Source organism: Colias philodice, chromosome 6, assembly GCF_061535455.1.
Source record: "Colias philodice isolate Cphi_HAF_F1 chromosome 6, ilColPhil1 Martin Lab GWU primary, whole genome shotgun sequence".
NCBI classification, from domain to species: domain Eukaryota; kingdom Metazoa; phylum Arthropoda; class Insecta; order Lepidoptera; family Pieridae; genus Colias; species Colias philodice.
In genome coordinates, this window is record NC_143091.1 from 11,630,582 (window position 1) to 11,652,046 (window position 21,465).

Here is a 21,465-nt window from a genome sequence, read left to right on the forward strand (position 1 = left end):
ACCTGTTGTTTACATGAGATAATTAAAATGAAAAAAAAAGTAAATCAAATGATACATTTAATACAAAAAAATGGTCAAAATATAACTTAACAAAATAATTGGTAAAATAAAAATAAAATTAATTATAATATCACATCGTATTTATATATATATATTACAATCACATTCACATTTTTACAAAAGCTCGGAAATATCAAAGAATACAAAGAGCCGATTACAAATGTCAGAAAGTATATTAAAATCATACAAGCATATTAAAATCAATCTTTCATTTTGTGCTTTTATATAAATTATAAATGAAAAAATGATAAAGGAAAAATTGTAATAGAAAAGATGGACACAGCTCTTCAGTCAATACTTTGATATTTCCAAACATAATTCAACAATGCATCAATTACATATTGAAACACATGTAAGGATAGTTCTAATGCAAGAAAACAAACTATGGGTCAAGAAAGATTCCTTCATTCATAGCTTTGTCCCTTTCTATATCCTCTAGAAAGAGAAAGATATATTTTTTATCTGTTTTTAAAAAACATATCGAAAAAGAGCAGTTACTACTGTTCATCTTGCTCTTATAAAATAAAATATCTACGAGTTAGAAAGGGACAAGGATATGTGAAAGAGTCGTTTTTAAAGATCCTTTTAAGTACTCAGAAGCCATACACAAAAACTACAATAGAACGTCAAAACATGGAAATTAATGGTCAATGTTATATGTAAGATCTTCCACACATTATCTATACGTTATAAATGGATTAATACTTGCTTCCTCGGTAATTTAATACGGCTTAATAGTGTTGTCTCAATATCGATATTTTCAGAACAAATTCAGTAACATCTATCGAATGTTCTGGAATTTTACTACACTAGTGATGTAGCATTGTCGAAGTATTTTATTGCTGAATGTTTATCGATAGTTAGACAACACTTACACCTTAGAATGTACAAAAGATCTTACCGCAGATCAAGGAAATGATTATGTACCTGGTTTCTACAGATATAATTGGTTTTTTTGATGTATGTATCATATTTATGAAAATTAAGAGGTTTTTTTATTAAATGATTTCGAAATCGTATCTGGAATAACCAGAAAAAAGAATTGACTGAGTTCTTATAAATTCAAATACGACTGCTACGTGACTATCTATCTCTTTTTCATTTAGCATTTATAAACATCGATCTCTTTCTAACTTTTATGCCCAATTGTTTGACACTCAGTCTATTCTTTAAACCTATGACAATATTTATGTCAATGTTAAAACAACGAATATGGTGGCTCATAAAATATAATTGAATAAGGAGTCTAACATTGAAACTTTCCGTGTACAATTTTATGAAAATCACTCCTTATATTTAAATTATAATTTTTTCTTCTAATATTTAAGATATAACATATTATTATATTGTACTTTTATAAGATCTCCTGAAACTGCACACGGAAAGAACTGAACAATATTATAATAGGGTAGACAAAACTTCGAACAGTTCACATTAACAAGCAATACATCAAAAGATGTTTTTAAATAAAATCTGAGATTCAAATCCGGATTTCAATCAACTTTGTATTATTCTGCTTTCAATAACCAAACTCAATCCAGTCCTAGTATCTACGTATAAATTTTTAAAGCACACGACATAAAAAGATCTAAAATATACACAAATTAAACTAGTCATATTATGATCGAGAAATTAGGCATACGACCAATTGTCATTAATTGTGCGAGGGAGAAAGCTTGCTTGGCCGCATTAAAAAAAAAAATTAGAAATTCAAACCAAACCAAACCAAATCAAACAATATTTTCTTATTGAAATTTTTATGATAATATTTATTATTTATTTCAACATCTATGTCACAGTTTTTGCTTTTAGTCATTTCCTAGTTTATAGCAAATTGAAATAATCTAGGCGCGATCATATGCGGGAAATGTCACTTTGACAGGTCAAAGTAAACATAAAGAGAATATTCAGTCATTAGTAAAAGAATACGAAGAAAAATATTGTCAGTGATTCACATACCGATAATTTTTCACCTATTTTTATTGTGTTGTGCCAAAGATTTACAAACTTAACATTATAGTCCATATACTGAAATGAGTATAGTTATTGAGAACAACATTAAATTTCTGCCAATTGTACAACTAAATAAGCAACAAATTATTCCAAAATTTGCGCAAATAGCTTGTCAAGTTCCAAAAACATGCCGAAAGTCGTTTAAAATTTAGAAAAAATTTGCACGACCATTTTGAGCTGCAACAGAAAAGAAAATCAAATGAAACCAACAAACGAAAAATCTAAAACAATTAATCATATTTTTTATCAATATTTTTTCATCATCTGTCTCTTTTTTTCTTCATTATTTCTGTCAACTGTCACTGCAAATAAATTTCCATACAATAATAATCAAAGCCTCTTAATAAAAGCATTACACTGAGTTGGTTTATTATTAAAGTCATAATTTGGAATGATTAATTATTATAGTATTAAAAACCTCACACAATCACATTATTCAGATCCAATTTTACAAAATGTGCGCTTAATATAATTAAATCGAAGCACCATATAAGGCAATAATTTTCCAAAAAAGCAACATAATATGTACAACTTATATGCAACATAACATAATAATTATCACAGATATTTTTCCAATTTTTACAATATTACACCGATTGTAATTAAGTAGAAAACAAATACCAAATTAAAAATAAACCATAATTAAAATTTACGACAAATGTTACCATCCCAGGTTTAGTAAATGAATGATATAAACGCACACATATACACAACCAATCAAAATCATTTTGCTCGTCATCGTACTTAATTCCTATTGGTCAAACTATAATACATATATTGGCTTATATTGTGTTTATATGTGAGTGTATATGTCAGGCAAATTGTATTATATCTCCGTTGTAATTTGCAGAAAATTCGTAATCAGAAATTTTTGGTTTGGATAAGGGGGTGGGTTAGGTTCATGTTTTTTTTTTACACACAGAAATAGGTGGCCTTGTCGACATTTGGAAAAATCCTCGGCATATTACAAAATGCCGATCGTTTGTAAACAGCGAAATAATACAATTGTCCTGCACCAAGACAACATCTTAAATCGTAATAACATAAAATAAAAGAAAAAAAAATACTATCACAATCCAAGACGTTCTAATGAAAACTACTAATATATACATGATGTTTACTATAATCAATTCGACTATGTACATATATGGAAACAGTACCAAAAAATAAAATTTGCGCAAACGCATGTCAAATGCCATAAAATGCTTATCAAATGTCATTTGTGCTTGAAAATGTAAAATTAAAGCGACCATTTTGAACTGGAACAAAAGAAAATAAATATTTAAATTAATAAATGAATGAAGTATTAAATCATACAGGGGGTTCAATGAAAAAAAAACTTTCAGGCATGAAAATAAGTGGTTCAAATAAAATATTTATGGCGGTTAAACTTGAAATTCACCGTTACGTCAAAAGTTTACTTTTAATCATAGTTTTAATTAGCTTCCGCCCGCGTGGTGTTTTGATAAAAGAGGATAAAAGGTTCTTTCTTAGGGTCTAAAGATTGTCTGTGCCAAATTTCATCAAAATCGGTTGAGAGAATTAAGCGGGAAAGCGTAACAGAGAGACAGTTACTTCCGCATTTATAATATTAGTAGGGATTAGTAGGGATAATACGTATTTTTTATAATCCGATTGTTAAACCTATATAATACCCAGTTACTAAATTAAATACATTAGGATTTGCATTTAGTTTTTTACCCACTGATATATTTACAATGATAAAGCCTTACGTTCTTACCATAAGCAATATTCAATCGGACCCAGTCTTGGAAGGTTATAAAAATTAGTTATGTTTGGACAATTTTTCTATTGGGCTAATAACAATACAAACTTGAGCAACTTTGTGAAATCCTTCTTTAATAAATGCTTTTATTAAATAAAATAAAATAATTGGCGTTTAGGAATCGTAATAATATGCCGAAAGCTAATTATTGTTAACCATAAGCGATGTCCCTGGGCTGCAACCATTATAAATTTCTCTTGTCTCCAAAGCTTTTTTATTCATGTAAAGTTTTACAAGTATTTATGATTAAAATATAAGGCTAAAGGAGATACAAACCTGTAGCTGTTTTTATCTATACCGCCTTTATGACTTTGTAAACTTTAGTAAAGGTAAAATACTCTTGTTACTCGACCATGTATTCCAGAAGTGCTGACTATGGACCATTTCTTCTAGACTCATAAGCCAATAAAACTTTCACCAACGATACAAACTTCAGAGCGTTTTTATTCCCATGCCCTTTTAGAGCTGGCAGGATTGATGGCAGTTTGTAGCTATAGCTCCTTACTACACTAAAAGCAATACAAACCTCGGAGCAATAATCTTCCTATGTAACTTAACAAACCTGTTAATCTAGTAGTGCTTTCATCATTGACATGGGATAACTCCATATGCTATATAATTCTGACTATTAGCAATACAAACCTTGGAACAGTATTCTTCCTATACGATCTTGCGTTCCAGTATGCAGCAGTACCTACTATGTCTTATTAGGTCTCTTAGCCAGAAAAGTTGCTCATGGACCATTTTCTTTGGACTGATGCGTCAAAAACATTTTTTCATAGGATACAAACCTTGGAGTAGTATTCTTCCTTTGCGCCTATAGAACTAACAAGATTGATAGCAGTTTATAGCTATGATTACTTATATACCTTATAAATTTATGAGTCACGGGTGGCGAGATAGGATGCGGGTTCGAGTCCCACCTCGTGATCGTTTTTTTTTACACTTTATAAATTTATATTTATAAAGCATTTGAATGCCATAAATCCAAAAATATCAAATTCTACCTTATGCCTTACTTTACCACACATTCCCGTAAAGTTGACGATGGACTATTTCTTTTGGTCTTATAGGATATTTTTTCCTATGTTTTTGCAATACAAACCTTGGAGTAGTATTCTTCCTATGCGACCTAGCGTTTCTATACACGTGTCCGCCTTGCGATACCAAAGTGCCCCTTGAACTTGCTGGACTTATCGCAGTGTGTAGTGACTGTGGAGACCCCGATGTGAAGGACCCGGAGAGACGGTGGTCGTAGTCGGCTGGCTCGTTTGTTGGTGTTATGTCACCTGGTTAGAAATTTTTGTTTATTTATTATTTAGAAATATAGCTTTATTGTGGTAATAGCTAAGCTGCTCAATTTCACGAAAGGGACTACCAGCAAAACCAATATTTACGAAGCTTATGTTTTATTATATAGACAGGCATACGAGCAGAACGGTACTAAGATAGGCTGTAATTTAGGCAGCTTTTGCTGCTATCCGTGACACATATTTTAACGATTTAATACATTTCTTAACTTGTAGCTTAGTTTACAATATGATATTACAGAGAAGATTTAAAAATTCGTTCTGAAATTTTCAAGAAAAATATGAAGTTATTATAGTAGACACAACACTAGATGGTATTCTAAATTGATTTCATCCTTTATTCCCATAAATATATTTCTGTATGTCTGTCTGCTCACCACTATCACTGCCAATCGGAGTACGTCGCATGAGATCCGGACTGCTGCCCCACGGACTTAATGCACCCAAAGGGCTCGAAAGACCAGCTGTCACTAGTGTATCGTCTTCTTCTGAAGATTCTGCGAGAATTTTAATAAATAATAAAACCTTCAAAGTGATTATACATACATATTATATTTTGTGTTATGGTGTATTGATATTGAATTATTTCTTTGTTGCAAGCATTAAGTGAACTTTTAATACACCAAAAGAACACATTATGTTCTCACACGATAAGGCAAAAGAGGGAAGTGAGAAAAGACACGAAACAATGTCAATGTCTAGACTCTAGAATATTTCAATGACATGCTTTTTGTATGTATTTTGTAGATCTTTTCGGTGTAATATATATAGTTAATTTGATCGTTTCATATTTACGTACCGTCATACACGTCGAAGAAGTTTTCCTTTGACTCGTTGTGCGAACGAGGCGTCTTTTTCTTTCTTTTGCTCTGGAACAATAAGTGCCTACTTACATTGCAATTTGCAACCAAATTGCTACACAATATAACAATACTAGAAATTTATAATTCATGCTCATGATAATATAATCAAAAATATTTGCTTGATTGTAAGTTTCGTTGCAAAAGTGTCATTTGTCACCAAAACATTTTCCATTTGTTGGAATATTTTATGTTGTTGAAAAATTTTGTATTTTTTTATAATGCTAAAAAATAACAAATATAAGAATTGATTGAGAAAAGTAAATTCATTCATTCACAAAAAAATATTCATTTACCCAATTTAAAAATGTGCACTTACTTTAGTCAATTCTTCTGCTACCGACATCTCTAAAGCGTGGTGCGTTCGAGCCAGCGCCGCTAATGCTTCCTCTAGCACTCTGTTACGTTCTACCTGTGTTTATAAAAATATAATGAGCATCAATCCTGAATATTATTAAAAGTGTATTTTGTTAAATTATTAAAAGTGTATTTTGTTAAATTATTAAAAGTGTATTTTGTTAAATTATTTAAAGTGTATTTTGTCTATTATCTGTTAGTATAAGTAGTTTCACTAAGCACGATGTGCTCACTAATTTAGGAATTACACCGCAAATGTTTGTTTAGTAAATAGTTTGTAAGGCTGTTTGTGTCGATTCCAATTTGTGAACCAAAAAAAAATATTGCATAAATATCTTTATTCTTGAAATGGAATAGTGATAATACATACTCTTAGAGAGAGAGATTTTCTAAAAACGTATGTTTTGTCCTAACGGGTTGGTTGGTTTGTAAGTCATAGTGTATACAAACAATAACATAGAAATTTATTTGGATAGATAGATCAGGAAACAGCACCTCTATGGCGAGCAGATAGAATGAGAGTCGGGAGATGACATAGTTCTATGGAGAACATATAGAGTGGGAGAGCTGGCATACATATATATCACAATATACTGATACAACCAGTAGGGAAACTTCGTATAACACGTTCGAAATGGCTCACGCACATAGGAAGCGTGTTTACGGGAATCGTAAGGCTATTATGACAATTGACAGATATAAAAATACCCTTACGATTCTCGTAAACACGTTTCCTATGTGCGTGAGCCATTTCGAACGTGTTATACGAAGTTTCCCTGCTGGTTGTATCTGTATCCTATAATATTATAAACGCGAAAGTTTGTGTTTGGATGTATGTGTGTGTGTGTTTGTGTATATGTTTACTATTTCATACAAATTCTACTGAACCGATAACAATGAAATTTAGTACACACATAGAGAGTAACTTGGATTAACACATAGGATAGGTTTTATCCCGGAAATCCCACGGGAACGGGAACTATGCGGGTTTTCCTTTGAAAACGCGGGCGAAGCCGCGGGTTCAAATCTAGTGTTGTGTAATATATATGTGTGTTTAGTGAGAAGGAGAGTGGTAGAGCGATATAGACACGTACCTCTCTAGCGAGTGCTGCGGCGTCTCTGTCCCGCGCTTGTGCAACCAACGCGGCGCAGTGACGTAGTGCGCCCAGAGCTGTTTGTCCAGTACCGCATGCGTGTTGAAACCGCTGCAAAACACATCAATCAATTAACAAATAAATAAATAAATATTTCAGGACAATTTTCACGCACGGCACGATCCCATACTAAGCTTTCGCTTGTGTTATGGAAACCAAATGGCTGATAAACATATATAATCCATACTAATATTATAAATGCGAAAGTAACTCTGTCTGTATGTCTGTTACTCAATCACGCCTAAACTACTGAACCAATTTGCATGAAATTTGGTATGGAGATATTTTGATACCCGAGAAAGGACATAGGCTACCTTTTATTGCGAAATATGTACCACGGGCGAAGCCGGGGCGGACTTCTAGCTGTTTTAAATAATATAAACATATATAATTTATGTAACACCCAGACACAGAGCAAACATCTATGTTCATCACACAAATATTTGCCCCGGGTGGGAATCGAACCCACGACCTCTGGCTTGGAAGGCAGGGCCACTACCGACCGATCCAACTGGTCAGTCAAATGTGGGTATGATGTAAATAAAAACGCCAAATTAGCCCAATTAATTTATTACCCATATACCGGTGAAAAAATACAATCTTATATTTCTTATTTCAACCGAAACACAAAGTAATCTGTCATAGATAATCATAGATATACAGATAACATATTCGTTGATTCTTAATAGAAAACACAGACTAAATATAATCTAGTTATGAAATATTTCTTAATATTTTTCATTATAAACTTTAATATTTTAATTTAGATAATTTATCCTATCTCACATAAATTAAGAATAAATCTTATACAAAGAAACGATGAGACAGATAAATCCGGCTCGAGGGACCATCGCAAAAGAGATCAGATATTACGTTCATTGATGTGACTCTTGTAAATCATACCAAATTACTTTGCATAACAAAAACTACCGGACAAAGATATTCTCTCCCAGCTTAATGAGGCGGATCAAAAAAGAAGACAGAAAATCTCTAATAATTATAACCGTGATATAAAATACCTATTCTTTACAATGCATTGAACAAGCTAATATTTTGATATAACAGATATTTTAACCTTATTTCTATTAACCTATTGAGCCCCGAACGGCCCGATCGGGCCACGACACAATAGATTTTCTATTGTGTCTGTGATTCCGGGGCCTGAGTTATTAATAAAAATATCAGTGACTATCTCCTCACCATATAAGCCGAATGTAGCAACGAATGTCCTTGCGGCGTTTTGTCCAAAGCAGCCAATATGGCGGAACATTCTCGAAGCTGCGTGTCCAAGAGCGCCAAGTTGTTTGTGGCTGTTGTTAACGCGTCTTGCATTGAGCCTGGAAGTTTATGTACATCTTGAATTATATACAAATAATGGAGTATAATTTGTTGCAAGGTTTATTGGAACGGATATTCCCTTAATAAACAATTTAAAAAAGAGCATGTGTGCCGAGCACACCTGTCAGAAGTAAAACTTCTTTGGGAAGATTCAAAGATATCAAAATCTTCGTGGCTCGAACTGCATGACGCGACCTTGAAATTTTACTCTCAATGCGCCTAAAGAAGTTTCACTTCAAAAATGACCATGAAATCTAGTTTGTAGTGATATAAAATTTCTTTCTTTCACATATTTGCATGTTTCGTTCAACAAAGTTAAAGAACTAGAGATTTATTGTTCTACTTTATTAACCGAAAGGCCACTTTTTACATTCTTTGCCTTTTAACTTAACATTTAACATCAATATTAGTTCTGTCTTTTCAACCAACTACCATATTAATACCACACTTAATATAACCAGCACAGCGAACAATGAATTACTTACCAAGTGGTTTACATTCGTCCTCCAGATCCTCTGTGGCCTCCTTGGCTGAATCCGGTGTGACTCCCGCCCACAGATAGTGTCCGGAATATGCTATATGCTCTTTAAACGCTGTTATCCATGACTAAAAAAAGTTAATACACGCTTAAAACTGTCTGAGGTTTCGGGTTTTAAAATTAAGGATTTTAGGCTTAAAAATATATAGGCAAATCTTCAAAATAAATCAAGTTCAAGTTGCTTGAGTTTAACTATTACAAAAAAGCAACAAATAACATATTTAACAAACTCAAATCCCGCGGGAAACGTTATAAAAAATAATTAGGTACTGAATACAATTTTTTTTATAAAAATATACATTTTTGATGTAAAATATGAATCCACATATTTCAATTCACCTTTTCTACGATAAACAGTTAATTCAACCATATCCTTCCTATTAGGGCACATAAAATCATAAAACATTTTTCACTATAATAATATATTCCCCACCTGTCTACACGCACTAATACTGTCGCCCGGCTGGACCGCTAGCCGATGCGACTCACCATCACTGAACGCCATCACGATGAATGCGAACATATTAAAGAAACATTTATTCAATTAGCAATAATATAGAGGTCAAAATGTTAAATGCAGAATGATTTTATGAAACATAAATTTACATAGTTAAAAAAAGACGCTTTAAAAATATAAATTATTGCATTGTCACCAAACTTTGATAAGTGTGTAATGTGCAGAGTTTGAATTCAAGCGCCTGTTTAAGCGTCAAAGTCGAGTCTAATGTTTGATGTACGCACAAACATACACGCTAAACGCGCGTAAAAAATTGGTCAAGTGCGAGCGTAAATCAAAATCAATAATAGTATAAGCGACTAACATAAGCGTGTGTTATAATTTCTCACCTGAAAGCCACGACAATGAGCGCAGGTTCGGTATCAGGCGCGGTGATCTTAGCAGCATCCACATACTTGCGGTCCCGCCACCGACCACCTTCGCGTGCTGCTTCTGCGCGCGATCCGTAGTACAGGAGCACACCGCGTTGTAATACCGCCTGTGATAAAGGTAAATAAATTCAAATATCATATTTACTCTTTTTTTTTGAATAATGATGAATTCTAGGAAATATGATACTTTAACTCTGATACTTTATTCTAAAATTTATCAAAGCAATTATTGTGCAAAAAAATGTTCTAGATGAGTAACGAAGCTTAAAAATGATGTTAAATACATCCTTCCAATGGTAATTCCTAAAATATAATATATATAATATAATATATTCCTATATAAATATAAAGATATACCCCACCTACATCACATCATAATATATGATGCATATATTCGATCAAAAACCATCAAAAACACAACTGTTTATATCACGAAACAATTATTTCATAATTTCAGTATGAAAATAAACTTCTTCTTTAACTTTAATTAAAATAATAATTAAATACATACCCAAACGGGTCTCCATCCCAGAAACCTAGACCGTTTGAGCAATGGTCCTTCGAAGCGGGCCGCAGTACGTTGTAACTTTTGCACCGGTCGGACGCTTAAAACTTCGCGCATTTCGTTGTCTTTCGCCAGATCTATTGCTAGGCGACCTGGAATATAATAAAATATTTAAATCATAATTTTGTAAACATGAGATGTTAAAAAAAATCATTTATACATGAAAAAAAAATGTAATGACACATTTGTATCCCATCTAAAGAGCAAAATTATAGAAACAACTATTATTAATTGAAAATTGTAATTGATTTTGATAAAATTTACTGTATTTTCAATGTAAGGTAGTTGATTAAATTGTTAAGGGAAAAACATTGGAAAAAATATCCTAATAATATGTATTATAAATTCGAAAGCATAAATTGATGTATGTTGGTAACTATCAAAAACTATTGGACGGATTCTAAATATGCATATGCGAATAAGACAAGTTATTCGCATGACTATTTGTAGATCCATTGCTCATTTGCATATTCACTTACCACTATTATTCCTCAAAGTAGTGTCAATTCCGTTTTGTAACAAAAGCACAGCCAATCTCGCATGGCCTCTATATGCAACACAATGTAGACAGGAGTTGCCTTGTGCGTCCACGCAGTTTATATTTGGGGGATTGGAGCCGCTTAACTGAAAAACAACTTAAAATGAAAAGGTTCATAAAATTTGTTGATTTAAATACTAATTAACCCATTGAGTGCCGAACGGCCCGATCGTGCCACGACACAATAGATTTTCTATTGTGTCTGTGATTCCGGGGACTGAGGGATTAAAAAGAATACATTGTGAAATAGTAGTTTTTGAAGCTCGAGGAAAACTATCATCGAAGTAGGTATTCGTATTGTCTTCTTTTATAAAATTTCCATAGAAATGCTTGTATGGAAATTTGAAAAGCGCCCCTGCCGTGCGTAAAAGGAACTATTTTTTATGTGTTATAAATAAAATTCTGTATATAGGTGGACGTGTGGGTCGTTTTATAGTATGCACGTATTTAAGAGTCCTCCTCTACATATTGTCTTAATAGATATTGTTTGTTTGGAAGATTTTGTGTTAAAAAGCAAGTTAGTTCAATGTATGTTTCGTCCCGACTAATGGAAAACTGATGAACCAAGCCTTTTTATTTCATTTGTACTTGATAAATGAAATTACAGGTCACAGTTTAAACCGTATTTTTCTATGACGAAAGAATATATAACATTAAAATGAAAATAACCTTAGTTATTTATACCTTCGATATATTTATACAAGTTTTAAAAGCATTCATTAGTTATACAAGAAGATATTTTATCACCATGCCTTGCCCACATAAGAGTAACCAAAGAACGTATTTTACATATTATTACATCATATTTTGTCATCGTTATTTTATTTTGTTTCCAAATCAAATCAGATGTAGTGTAGAAATATGTTGAATATTTAGCATTACTTATATAATATTTAACGAATTCCCTTAGTATAATTATATTCTAGTTATAATGAGATAGATAAGAGTTACTAAGACATAAAAATTAAGAAAGTTTTGATAAAAATTAAATAATTTGGAAAATCCAAAAGTGCACGCCTCATAATTTTTTTTTAATAAATATTTATTAATTATTATTTTTGTTTATTTAATAACAATTAAACCACATCGAATCAGACCCTGAAAAATGAAAGGGTTCTATTCCTGAGCATACTCAAGCGTAAGAGAAAAAAAAAGACTCGATTAGTAAAGTATTTCGGTCGCTATCGTGTTAACAAGAAAAAGGATCCGCACATACAGACACACGGACGTCCAAGACAGAACTTTTTTAAACTGTTTTTTAACTAGTTTAAATAACAAAAATGACATCAAAAATATCATGAACGTTAAAAATAGTGTTTTTTCTTAATATGTGTGTGTATGTATTATCTTACAAGTGCAATGTATGATACATAAATACATTTTAAGTTTGAAAAATCAGATGTTTTGCGCGAAGTGACAGTAGTACCCACCTCAACGCTTCGCTTATGAGGCGTGCAATAAAGATAACATTCTCGTTGATTTCATATTAATATGTAAAACCTTATAAAACAGAAATATGCTAACTATTGCTAATGTAAAGTAAAAGCTTCCATAGTTGAATAAAATAATCATAACGGCACTGCAACAAGGATGACAATAATTTTAGCAGATTCGCGTAAAAAAAATGGCAAAACAACATGATATTTGAAAAAATTCATTCACGATGTTTTTTTCTACGATACACATTAACTATTATAGCAAAAAACTATATAAACTGACCTACATCCCACATTAAATCAATAAAACGTACGCGTAAAATGAATCATTTGCATAACTAATTTATAAATAAATTAATATATGAAACCTCAAACGTGTTATTAATGAGATGTTTAAATAGTTGCTATCTGTATAATACTTCCTATTACGTAAATAGATACTTTTGTGGTTGAGTAAAGGTCATTAAGTGTGATCATGTTATTGACTTAGTTTTATAGTTTCTTAACGGTATATGTGGGTAGTATTGAAATCTGATTACGCTTGTGCATAATTAGTATTCAATTGTGTTGAAATGTATCAGGTTAAGTTTAAGGTGTTGAAGAAATCCTCGGGAAATAAAGTGTGATTTTAGACACTTCAATGCAAAAAGTAGAACAAACTCGATCTTTCGAGGGGTCCGAATGACTAAGATTAATATTAAATATGAGTAATATTATATTGTAGCGATTCAAAAACAATAAGAAAATAGTGTTAAAAATTTCAATGAATATAAATTAATAATAGTGTGAGTAAAAAAAATTATTATATTAAAAAAAAAGCGTATCGTGTTAACCGTAAAATAAAAATAAAGTTTTTAGAGCAAGAACAAGCAATAGAGTATGAAAAAGACACTCCAGGAATATAATATTTTAAAATACCGATAGGCATTCAATTTATTGGCAGGATAGTAAGCTTAAATATAAGCAATATTTTATTTTAAAATAGCGTCTGCACTCTCACGCATAAAACAGATTACACCTAGCTCACTCGCAACAGGAGTTAATTATTAATTATTAATTACCTGAGTACCTATCATATTGCCACTAGTATATTGACATTAGTACCTACGTGGTAATCAACTTAAAATTCCGGGAGACATGTAAATTTAATCTGGGTCAAGTGTCAATTAAAACTGAAATTAAAGATTTACGTAGTTGGCGTCTTTTACCTACATGTAAAGTATTTACAGTGTTCTGCCAATGAATGCTAATGTATCGTGGTATTTATTGAACGTGTACTGATGGATGTCAACATTTTTACCAATGGAATTCTGGATATCCTGATTCCATATTGACGTCTATCAATAATATAACTGAAATCAAAATATAGTAAGGGTGCGTAATTGTGAATAGGGGTGATTGTAAACTACTAACAAGAATGTTTTAAAATCATATTATTGACCCTTTACCCATGCGGTGTTTTATTACTATCCCTTTATCCATTACCCATACCTAACAAAAAAAGAACGTTCGTCAGAAGTTAAACTTCTTTCACATGATTAAAAGATATTTAAATCGTCGCCTTACTTCATGACGTGACAATATTGCCATGATGCGACCTTGAAATTTTACTCTCAGTCTAACCACGTCTAAAGTTTCACTTCAAAAAACCCGGTTTAAGGGTGCTATTCAACCAATAATGTAACGAGGATGTGTAGCGAGGACTACGTTTGTAAAGAACCAATAGTATCGCTTCAAAAGAGCAACTATGTAGTTTCTTGCCAATTCTTCTCCGTAGATACTGCTTTCCGAATCGGTGGTAAATGTTAAAAATATATACCTAATGACGTTTCAAAAGTGCTCCTAAAGAAGTCTAATTGAATAAATAAATGTTTGAGTTTGAGTTCAAACGCTAAACGCTTCAAACTTCAAACTGAACGAACACATCCTTGCACATTATTGGTGGAAAAAGCAACCTAAGCCCGTCAACTCACCAATTCCTGCAGCTCATCGACCCTTCCCTCCTTAGCTGCGTTAAGTAATTTCCTCTCACGTTCATATCGCATCGCGCGATCCGCGGCTTCGAGCAAGCGTTGCACATCTTGGGTTTTACACACGTCCACGGGTGTTTTGCCTTCCCCGTTCATTATGTTTACGTCAGCTTGGTGGTTCAAGAGAAGGATCACTAGGTCCTGGAATGTGTGAAATGGAGATATGTTTTATAGATATATCTCTGATTGTATCGAAGTTATGTTGGCTAGAAGCTTCTATAAATTTTAATCATCTATACGTATTTGTTGTAGCGTGATGTTATATTGCCTATCGCGGGCAAATAGACTATCAAATAGAAAAAAAACAATTTAATATTATTCAAACTAGTTTCTAAGATTTGAGTTGACAAAAAATTTAGCCCTTCGGCTTTATCTTAATATATATAAATCTCGTGTCACAATGTTTGTCCTCAATGGACTCCTAAACCACTTAACCGATTATTAATAAAATTCGCATACCATGTGCAGTTCGATCCAACTTGAGAGAGAGGATAGTTTAAACATGTAGGTACCACGGGCGAAGCCGGGGCGGACCACTAGTAGTATTAGTAAAGATATACTTAAAGATAGATATAAGTTTTTGTCGTATGCAAAGATTTCTTTGGCACGCTCAGAAGCAGTTGTTGCTTGTGAAGTGTCGTTAGAGACGTCTATTATGCAAACTATACTGCAATGTATGCAAGATAGCTTTTGCAACATTATGAAAAAAAAAATATTCACGAGCCAATTACGAGAATATTTTGACTTCAAGATCCATAAGGTAGTATGGGATCCTACGTTACCCTAAAGGTTTTTACAGATAATAACTGGAAATAAAATATGAATTACAAAATTCCGCTTTTTGTATACTAATAACCACATGTTTTCTTTTAACTTATCTTAATAAATACTTTATTATACCAAGCTGTAAGATAAATTCTGAATAAATTGGCTATTATACGACATTAACATAAAAATGTGTGACGATATAACATTTCTCATGTCAAATAATTGTGGGCTGACTCACATCCATAATTAATACAAAATACTGATATTATAAAGCTGAAGAGTGTTTGTTTGAATGTGCTAATCTCAGGAACGATTTGAAAAATTCTTTCCGTGTTAGATAGCCCATTTATTAAGGAAGGCTATAAGCTATATATCATTACGCTAAGACCAGCAGGAGAGGAGCCACGCGTGTGAAAACGTGTTTAGGATTTATGAGACAGCCACTTTGTCACAACACAACAAAACCACTATAAACTCTAAAAAAAATTTGGAAAATCCAAAAGTGCACGCCTCATAATTTTTTTTAATAAATATTTATTAATTATTATTTTTGTTTATTTAATAACAATTAAACCACATCGAATCAGACCCTGAAAAATGAAAGGGTTCTATTCCTGAGCATACTCAAGCGTAAGAGAAAAAAAAAGACTCGATTAGTAAAGTATTTCGGAACGTATCATGAACGTTAAAAATAGTGTTTTTTCTTTATATGTGTGTGTATGTATTATCTTACAAGTGCAATGTATGATACATAAAGACATTTTAAGTTTGAAAAATCAGATGTTTTGCGCGAAGTGACAGTAGTACCCACCTCAACGCTTCGCTTATGAGGCGTGCAATATACTTATTTGGTAATCTACACTAATATTATAAAAAGGAAAACTTTGTTTGTTTGTTTGATTGTAATGAATAGGCTCATAAACTACTGGACCGATTTTAAAAATTCTTTCATCATTTGAAAGCTACATTATCCACGAGTAATATAGGCTATATATCATCATGCTAAGACCAACAGGAGCGGAGTAATGCGGGTGAAACCGCGCGTCACAGCTAGTTATTTATAAATTCTGTTTCATTGGTATCAACTTATTTATTCTGACACACCCTTCTAAATCATGATAAATAATAAAATACATGCTTAAGTTTTTCTTCTTAAGAATTTGAGTATTAAAAAAGCAGCAATTTCACAAATCAAGGTATTTTATACAACATATTGTGATAGCAAATCAATTATTAAACTAAATTTCAATTTGCTATTTTTACTCTAATCTACACATAGTTACTACAATAGCTATACCATACTCACTTCATTCCCTATAAACGATGCTTTGTGCAGTGCAGTGTCCCCATTCTCGTTAACTTCGTCCACATCAGCCCCAGCAGCTAGCAGGGCTTCCGCTACTTCTTTGTGCGCGAAATATGTTGCCAAGTGAAGCGGTGTCCATCCTAGGTTGGTCTTGCTTTTACCTATAGAAATAAGGATATATGTATGTATATTTAAATTATTCATATAGTAAATGCAAACTCTATAGGTACCACATAACTATATGTTTTATAATATATGCTTAATATTTAATATATTTTTTAGATTATGTTTTATAGAATTATAAACCATCTAACAATATTAAAAATTAAAATTACATTTATATTGTGCTAATACAATGAAACCAATGTTAAAAATAATACTATACTTAAGTATAAAGTACTATATTTCAAGATAATATCATTCATACATAGTTAATTATGTCTCAGTTTCAAGATAATGAATATTACTGTTGTTTTTTGTTTATCCATTCCATTTTACTTATAAGAATAAGAAATATATAAATAATTTGGAAAATCCAAAAGTGCACGCCTCATAATTTTTTTTTAATAAATATTTATTAATTATTATTTTTGTTTATTTAATAACAATTAAACCACATCGAATCAGACCCTGAAAAATGAAAGGGTTCTATTCCTGAGCATACTCAAGCGTAAGAGAAAAAAAAAGACTCGATTAGTAAAGTATTTCGGTCGCTATCGTGTTAACAAGAAAAAGGATCCGCACATACAGACACACGGACGTCCAAGACAGAACTTTTTTAAACTGTTTTTTAACTAGTTTAAATAACAAAAATGACATCAAAAATATCATGAATGTTAAAAATAGTGTTTTTTCTTAATATGTGTGTGTATGTATTATCTTACAAGTGCAATGTATGATACATAAAGACATTTTAAGTTTGAAAAATCAGATGTTTTGCGCGAAGTGACAGTAGTACCCACCTCAACGCTTCGCTTATGAGGCGTGCAATATTTAAACGGATTTCCTTAATGATTATGTTAAAATAATATATTGGCTAGAATCTAGACTGTACAGACAAATAACATATTATATTACATTCAATACAAAGAAATAAAATAAAATGAAGCATGAACTTGTATAAAAAAACACATAGAATGTGAATAATTGAAAGCATATTTCACATTCATGCATAATCATAACATTACAAAGCTTAAACAAGTATTGAATGTAAATAAACAGGTTCTGTTAAAAAATTGTACCTTTGCAATTAATGTTTAGAGTCAGTTTTCCCTCTTTCTTCGCTTCTAAAAGGGCCTTGACCACAGATATCTCACCATGGCGTGCTGAATATAAGAGCGATTCTTCGGCCTCCATACCCGTATTCTCATTTGTTGTGGTCATTTTTATATTGTGGCGCAGTATCAACTGCTTCTTTATTTCAAAACGTAAATTATCCCGTCACATTTATATATCTAACTGTATTCTCGATCTTGTAACTGGAGTTCTAAATTATATAAAATAGGACTTATCCGTATTTTTAATAAAATATTTACTACCCACATAAAACGCCACTGCACCGAAAGATTGAATTCTGCGGAATGGAAATAAAAAATTCAAAAATGACATGACATATGACATTTGACAATGTCAATGATAACTTTTCGTTCAAAAATTGTGATACACTATGAACATGTCTTATTATTTAAATAAGTAAGTATATTTGTTCGTGTACTACGAGAAACGAGAGTAAATATATTTATAGCATTAATTTTTGTAATCTTCGATGTATTAGAATTTTTAACTTCAGATATTTTATTATTAATTATAAAAGAAATTAAGCACACCAGTGCAAACTTAGCACCCCATCAATGGAATTTTGGGTCGAAAATGACCTTGATCGTTAGGTCCCCGTTAGGTCCTTTAAGGTCCCACAATTTTTTCGTTAGGTCCCCTTTAGTTTTTTTTTAAATAATTTTTTAAATTTTAGGTATAAAAAAAAATGCACTTTAGCACCCCATCCATAGAATTTTGGGTCAAAAATGACCTCAATCGATAGGTCTCCGTTAGGTCCTATAAGGTCCCACAGTTTTTTCGTTAGGTCCCCTTTAGTTTTTTTTTAAATAATTTTTTTTTAATTTTAGGTATAAAAAAGTTACACTTTAGCACCCCATCCATAGCAAAATTGGCAAATTTTATCAAAATCGTATTCTTTACCGTTAGGTCCGTATGGGCTCATCATTGAAATTGTTGAATTATTTATTTTATTAAAATTATAAAATAATAAAAACCTGCGCATGCGCCTTAGAGCATTAAGGCATGCGCACATCATACATAAACAGCGCGAAATTTAAAATGGTATCGTTTCATTTATTAAATAAATCTATTGTTCTGAGAGTGCTTATTTATTAAAAACCTACTTTTCAACCTAGAATTAAAATAACCTGGTATTAGTGTCAATCTATGGTGTCAATATATTTTTTGTAGCGGCCACAGGGCCACACTACGGTCGAGGTATAGATTCGGAAAGAATAACATGCAACAAATCATTAATTTGATTCGGGATGACCTTCGCGTGGACACTCGAGGGGGCGGTATTCCAGTGGAACTGCAAGTGATGGCAGTTATTCGATATTGGGGCCGGCATGAGGTAGATGTGACTTGTGCTCTAGTTTTGGATATATACAATAGAAAAGCCTGTATAACGATCTATTACATTACAGATCCAAGAAGATTGTGCTGACATTCACAGAATGAGTCAACAGACACTTTCCCGTTTGTCCCGAAATGTTGCTATTGCGTTAGCTTCTAAAAGTTCGCGTTATATTAATATGCCGTCGAACTCAACCGAGGAAGCCAAAGCAATTAGGAAATTTGAGGCCATAATATGCGGGATGAAGCGTATCATTGGTGCAATAGATTGCACTCATATTAAGATACGCAAAGTGAGTGGAGAGGCTGGACAGTACTATGTTAATAGGAAGGGACATTACTCCATTAACACTCAAGTATGAACATTGTACAATAACATTTTAGTTTGATCATAGTGTATTTAAAGTAATAAATTTTCATTGTTATGTGTGCTATTATGTGTTTCTAATTTATAATAATATTGATGACAATAATTACAGGTAGTATGTGACTCTGACCTTAAAATCTGCGATATTGTGTGTCACTGGAGAGGAAGTACACATGATTCCCGCATATATAGAGAAAGCTCAATAAAGCGGAGGTTTGAGGAGAATGAATTTCATGGGAAGCTGATTGGAGATAGCGGGTATCCTTGTACTTCGCATCTTCTAACACCAATATTAAGACCAAGGACACAGGCAGAAGAAAGGTACAACCTGAGTCACATACGAACGAGGAATACTGTAGAGCGTTGCTTTGGGGTGTGGAAGCAAAGATTCCGCATACTCAACGAAACAATGCGAGGGTCTCTGCAAGTGATCAAGACCACTATTGTTGCTTGTGCAGTTTTGCACAATTTAGCAATACTCTTTAATGAGTCTATTTTAAATCAAGGTATTTGTGCAAACTAATATGTAAACAAAGTATATTTAATAATGCCAATACATAAAAAATAAGCATATTTTAATTCTTTATTTTGTATTTTTCTAGATCCTTCAGGCCTTGAAAATCAATTATTAATCGATCCAACTATCCCTGATAATATAGAAGATGAAGACGAAAATATAAACAGGGCCATTTATATTGAAACTTATTTTAATCAATAAAAACCATATTTTATTATTTTTCAAAATTTATTTTTTTTAAATATTCCTCCTCTAATGCAAGTATTTGGAGCTTCTTCTCGTGAAGCTCCCTCTCTTGTTCTATTCTTAATAGGTGAAGCTCCCTCTCTTGCTCTATTCTTAATAGATGCAACTCTTGTTGTTGCTTCATTAATTCCTCCCTGCTTTTTTTTGCAAGGAGGAATAATTGATGCTCGTAATTGGAATTTGATTTCCCACTGTAAAAATAACATAAACATTAAACATTATTTCACATAAATCACAGCTGAACAATAAGCACAGGAAATTTCATGAAATTCTATTTTCAACATTACATACTTACGTTTTTTTTGGTTTAGCTTTGAAAATATGATGTGTAGGATTTATACGTGGCAATTCAGTGGAGAAATTTGGCAATTCAGGCTAAAAATAAAAAAATAATAATTATTTTAAAATAATATAAATTTTATTTATAATACTGATATTTTTGTATAACATAACTGATAAAAATATTATACAAATTATTATATAATATGATTACCTATGCATGTGCAGTGCTTTCATCATTTTCATTCAATTTCAATGTATCATCAGCAGACTCCTTAGTAACTTCCTATAAATATATAAAATATAATTACTCAATCTCACAATAAAAAACTATATATGCATAGCGCTATTATCCCTTAATGGATATTCCAAATTAAGGAATAATAGCAGTAGAAAATGTAAAAAATATAAACCTGTTGGCCATGTGTTGCATCGCTATCGAAAGGATTGTTATCAACCACAAACTCATTAGGAAGAG

General features: G+C 32.0%; 1 protein-coding gene across 2 annotated transcripts; it reads right to left on the bottom strand.

Moving 5' to 3' along the window:
- Nucleotides 1-44: 44 nt before the first annotated feature.
- Nucleotides 45-18,513, bottom strand: LOC149488082 (oxysterol-binding protein-related protein 1-like). Of its 2 annotated transcripts, none has more exons than XM_089696881.1 (15): nt 18,189-18,513; nt 16,948-17,108; nt 14,817-15,014; nt 11,349-11,493; nt 10,816-10,961; nt 10,263-10,411; nt 9,850-9,910; nt 9,364-9,484; nt 8,741-8,877; nt 7,481-7,591; nt 6,349-6,441; nt 5,969-6,038; nt 5,547-5,666; nt 4,965-5,148; nt 45-2,250 (listed from the first exon to the last, which is right to left on the bottom strand). In XM_089696881.1, the coding sequence occupies exons 1-15, from the start codon at nt 18,328-18,330 to the stop codon at nt 2,142-2,144; spliced, it is 1,947 nt and encodes a 648-aa protein (XP_089553007.1). In that variant the 5' UTR covers nt 18,331-18,513; the 3' UTR covers nt 45-2,141. The 2 variants fall into 2 exon arrangements, with proteins under 2 accessions (XP_089553007.1, XP_089553008.1); XM_089696882.1 differs by lacking the exon at nt 45-2,250 and adding an exon at nt 2,430-3,332.
- Nucleotides 18,514-21,465: the final 2,952 nt, after the last annotated feature.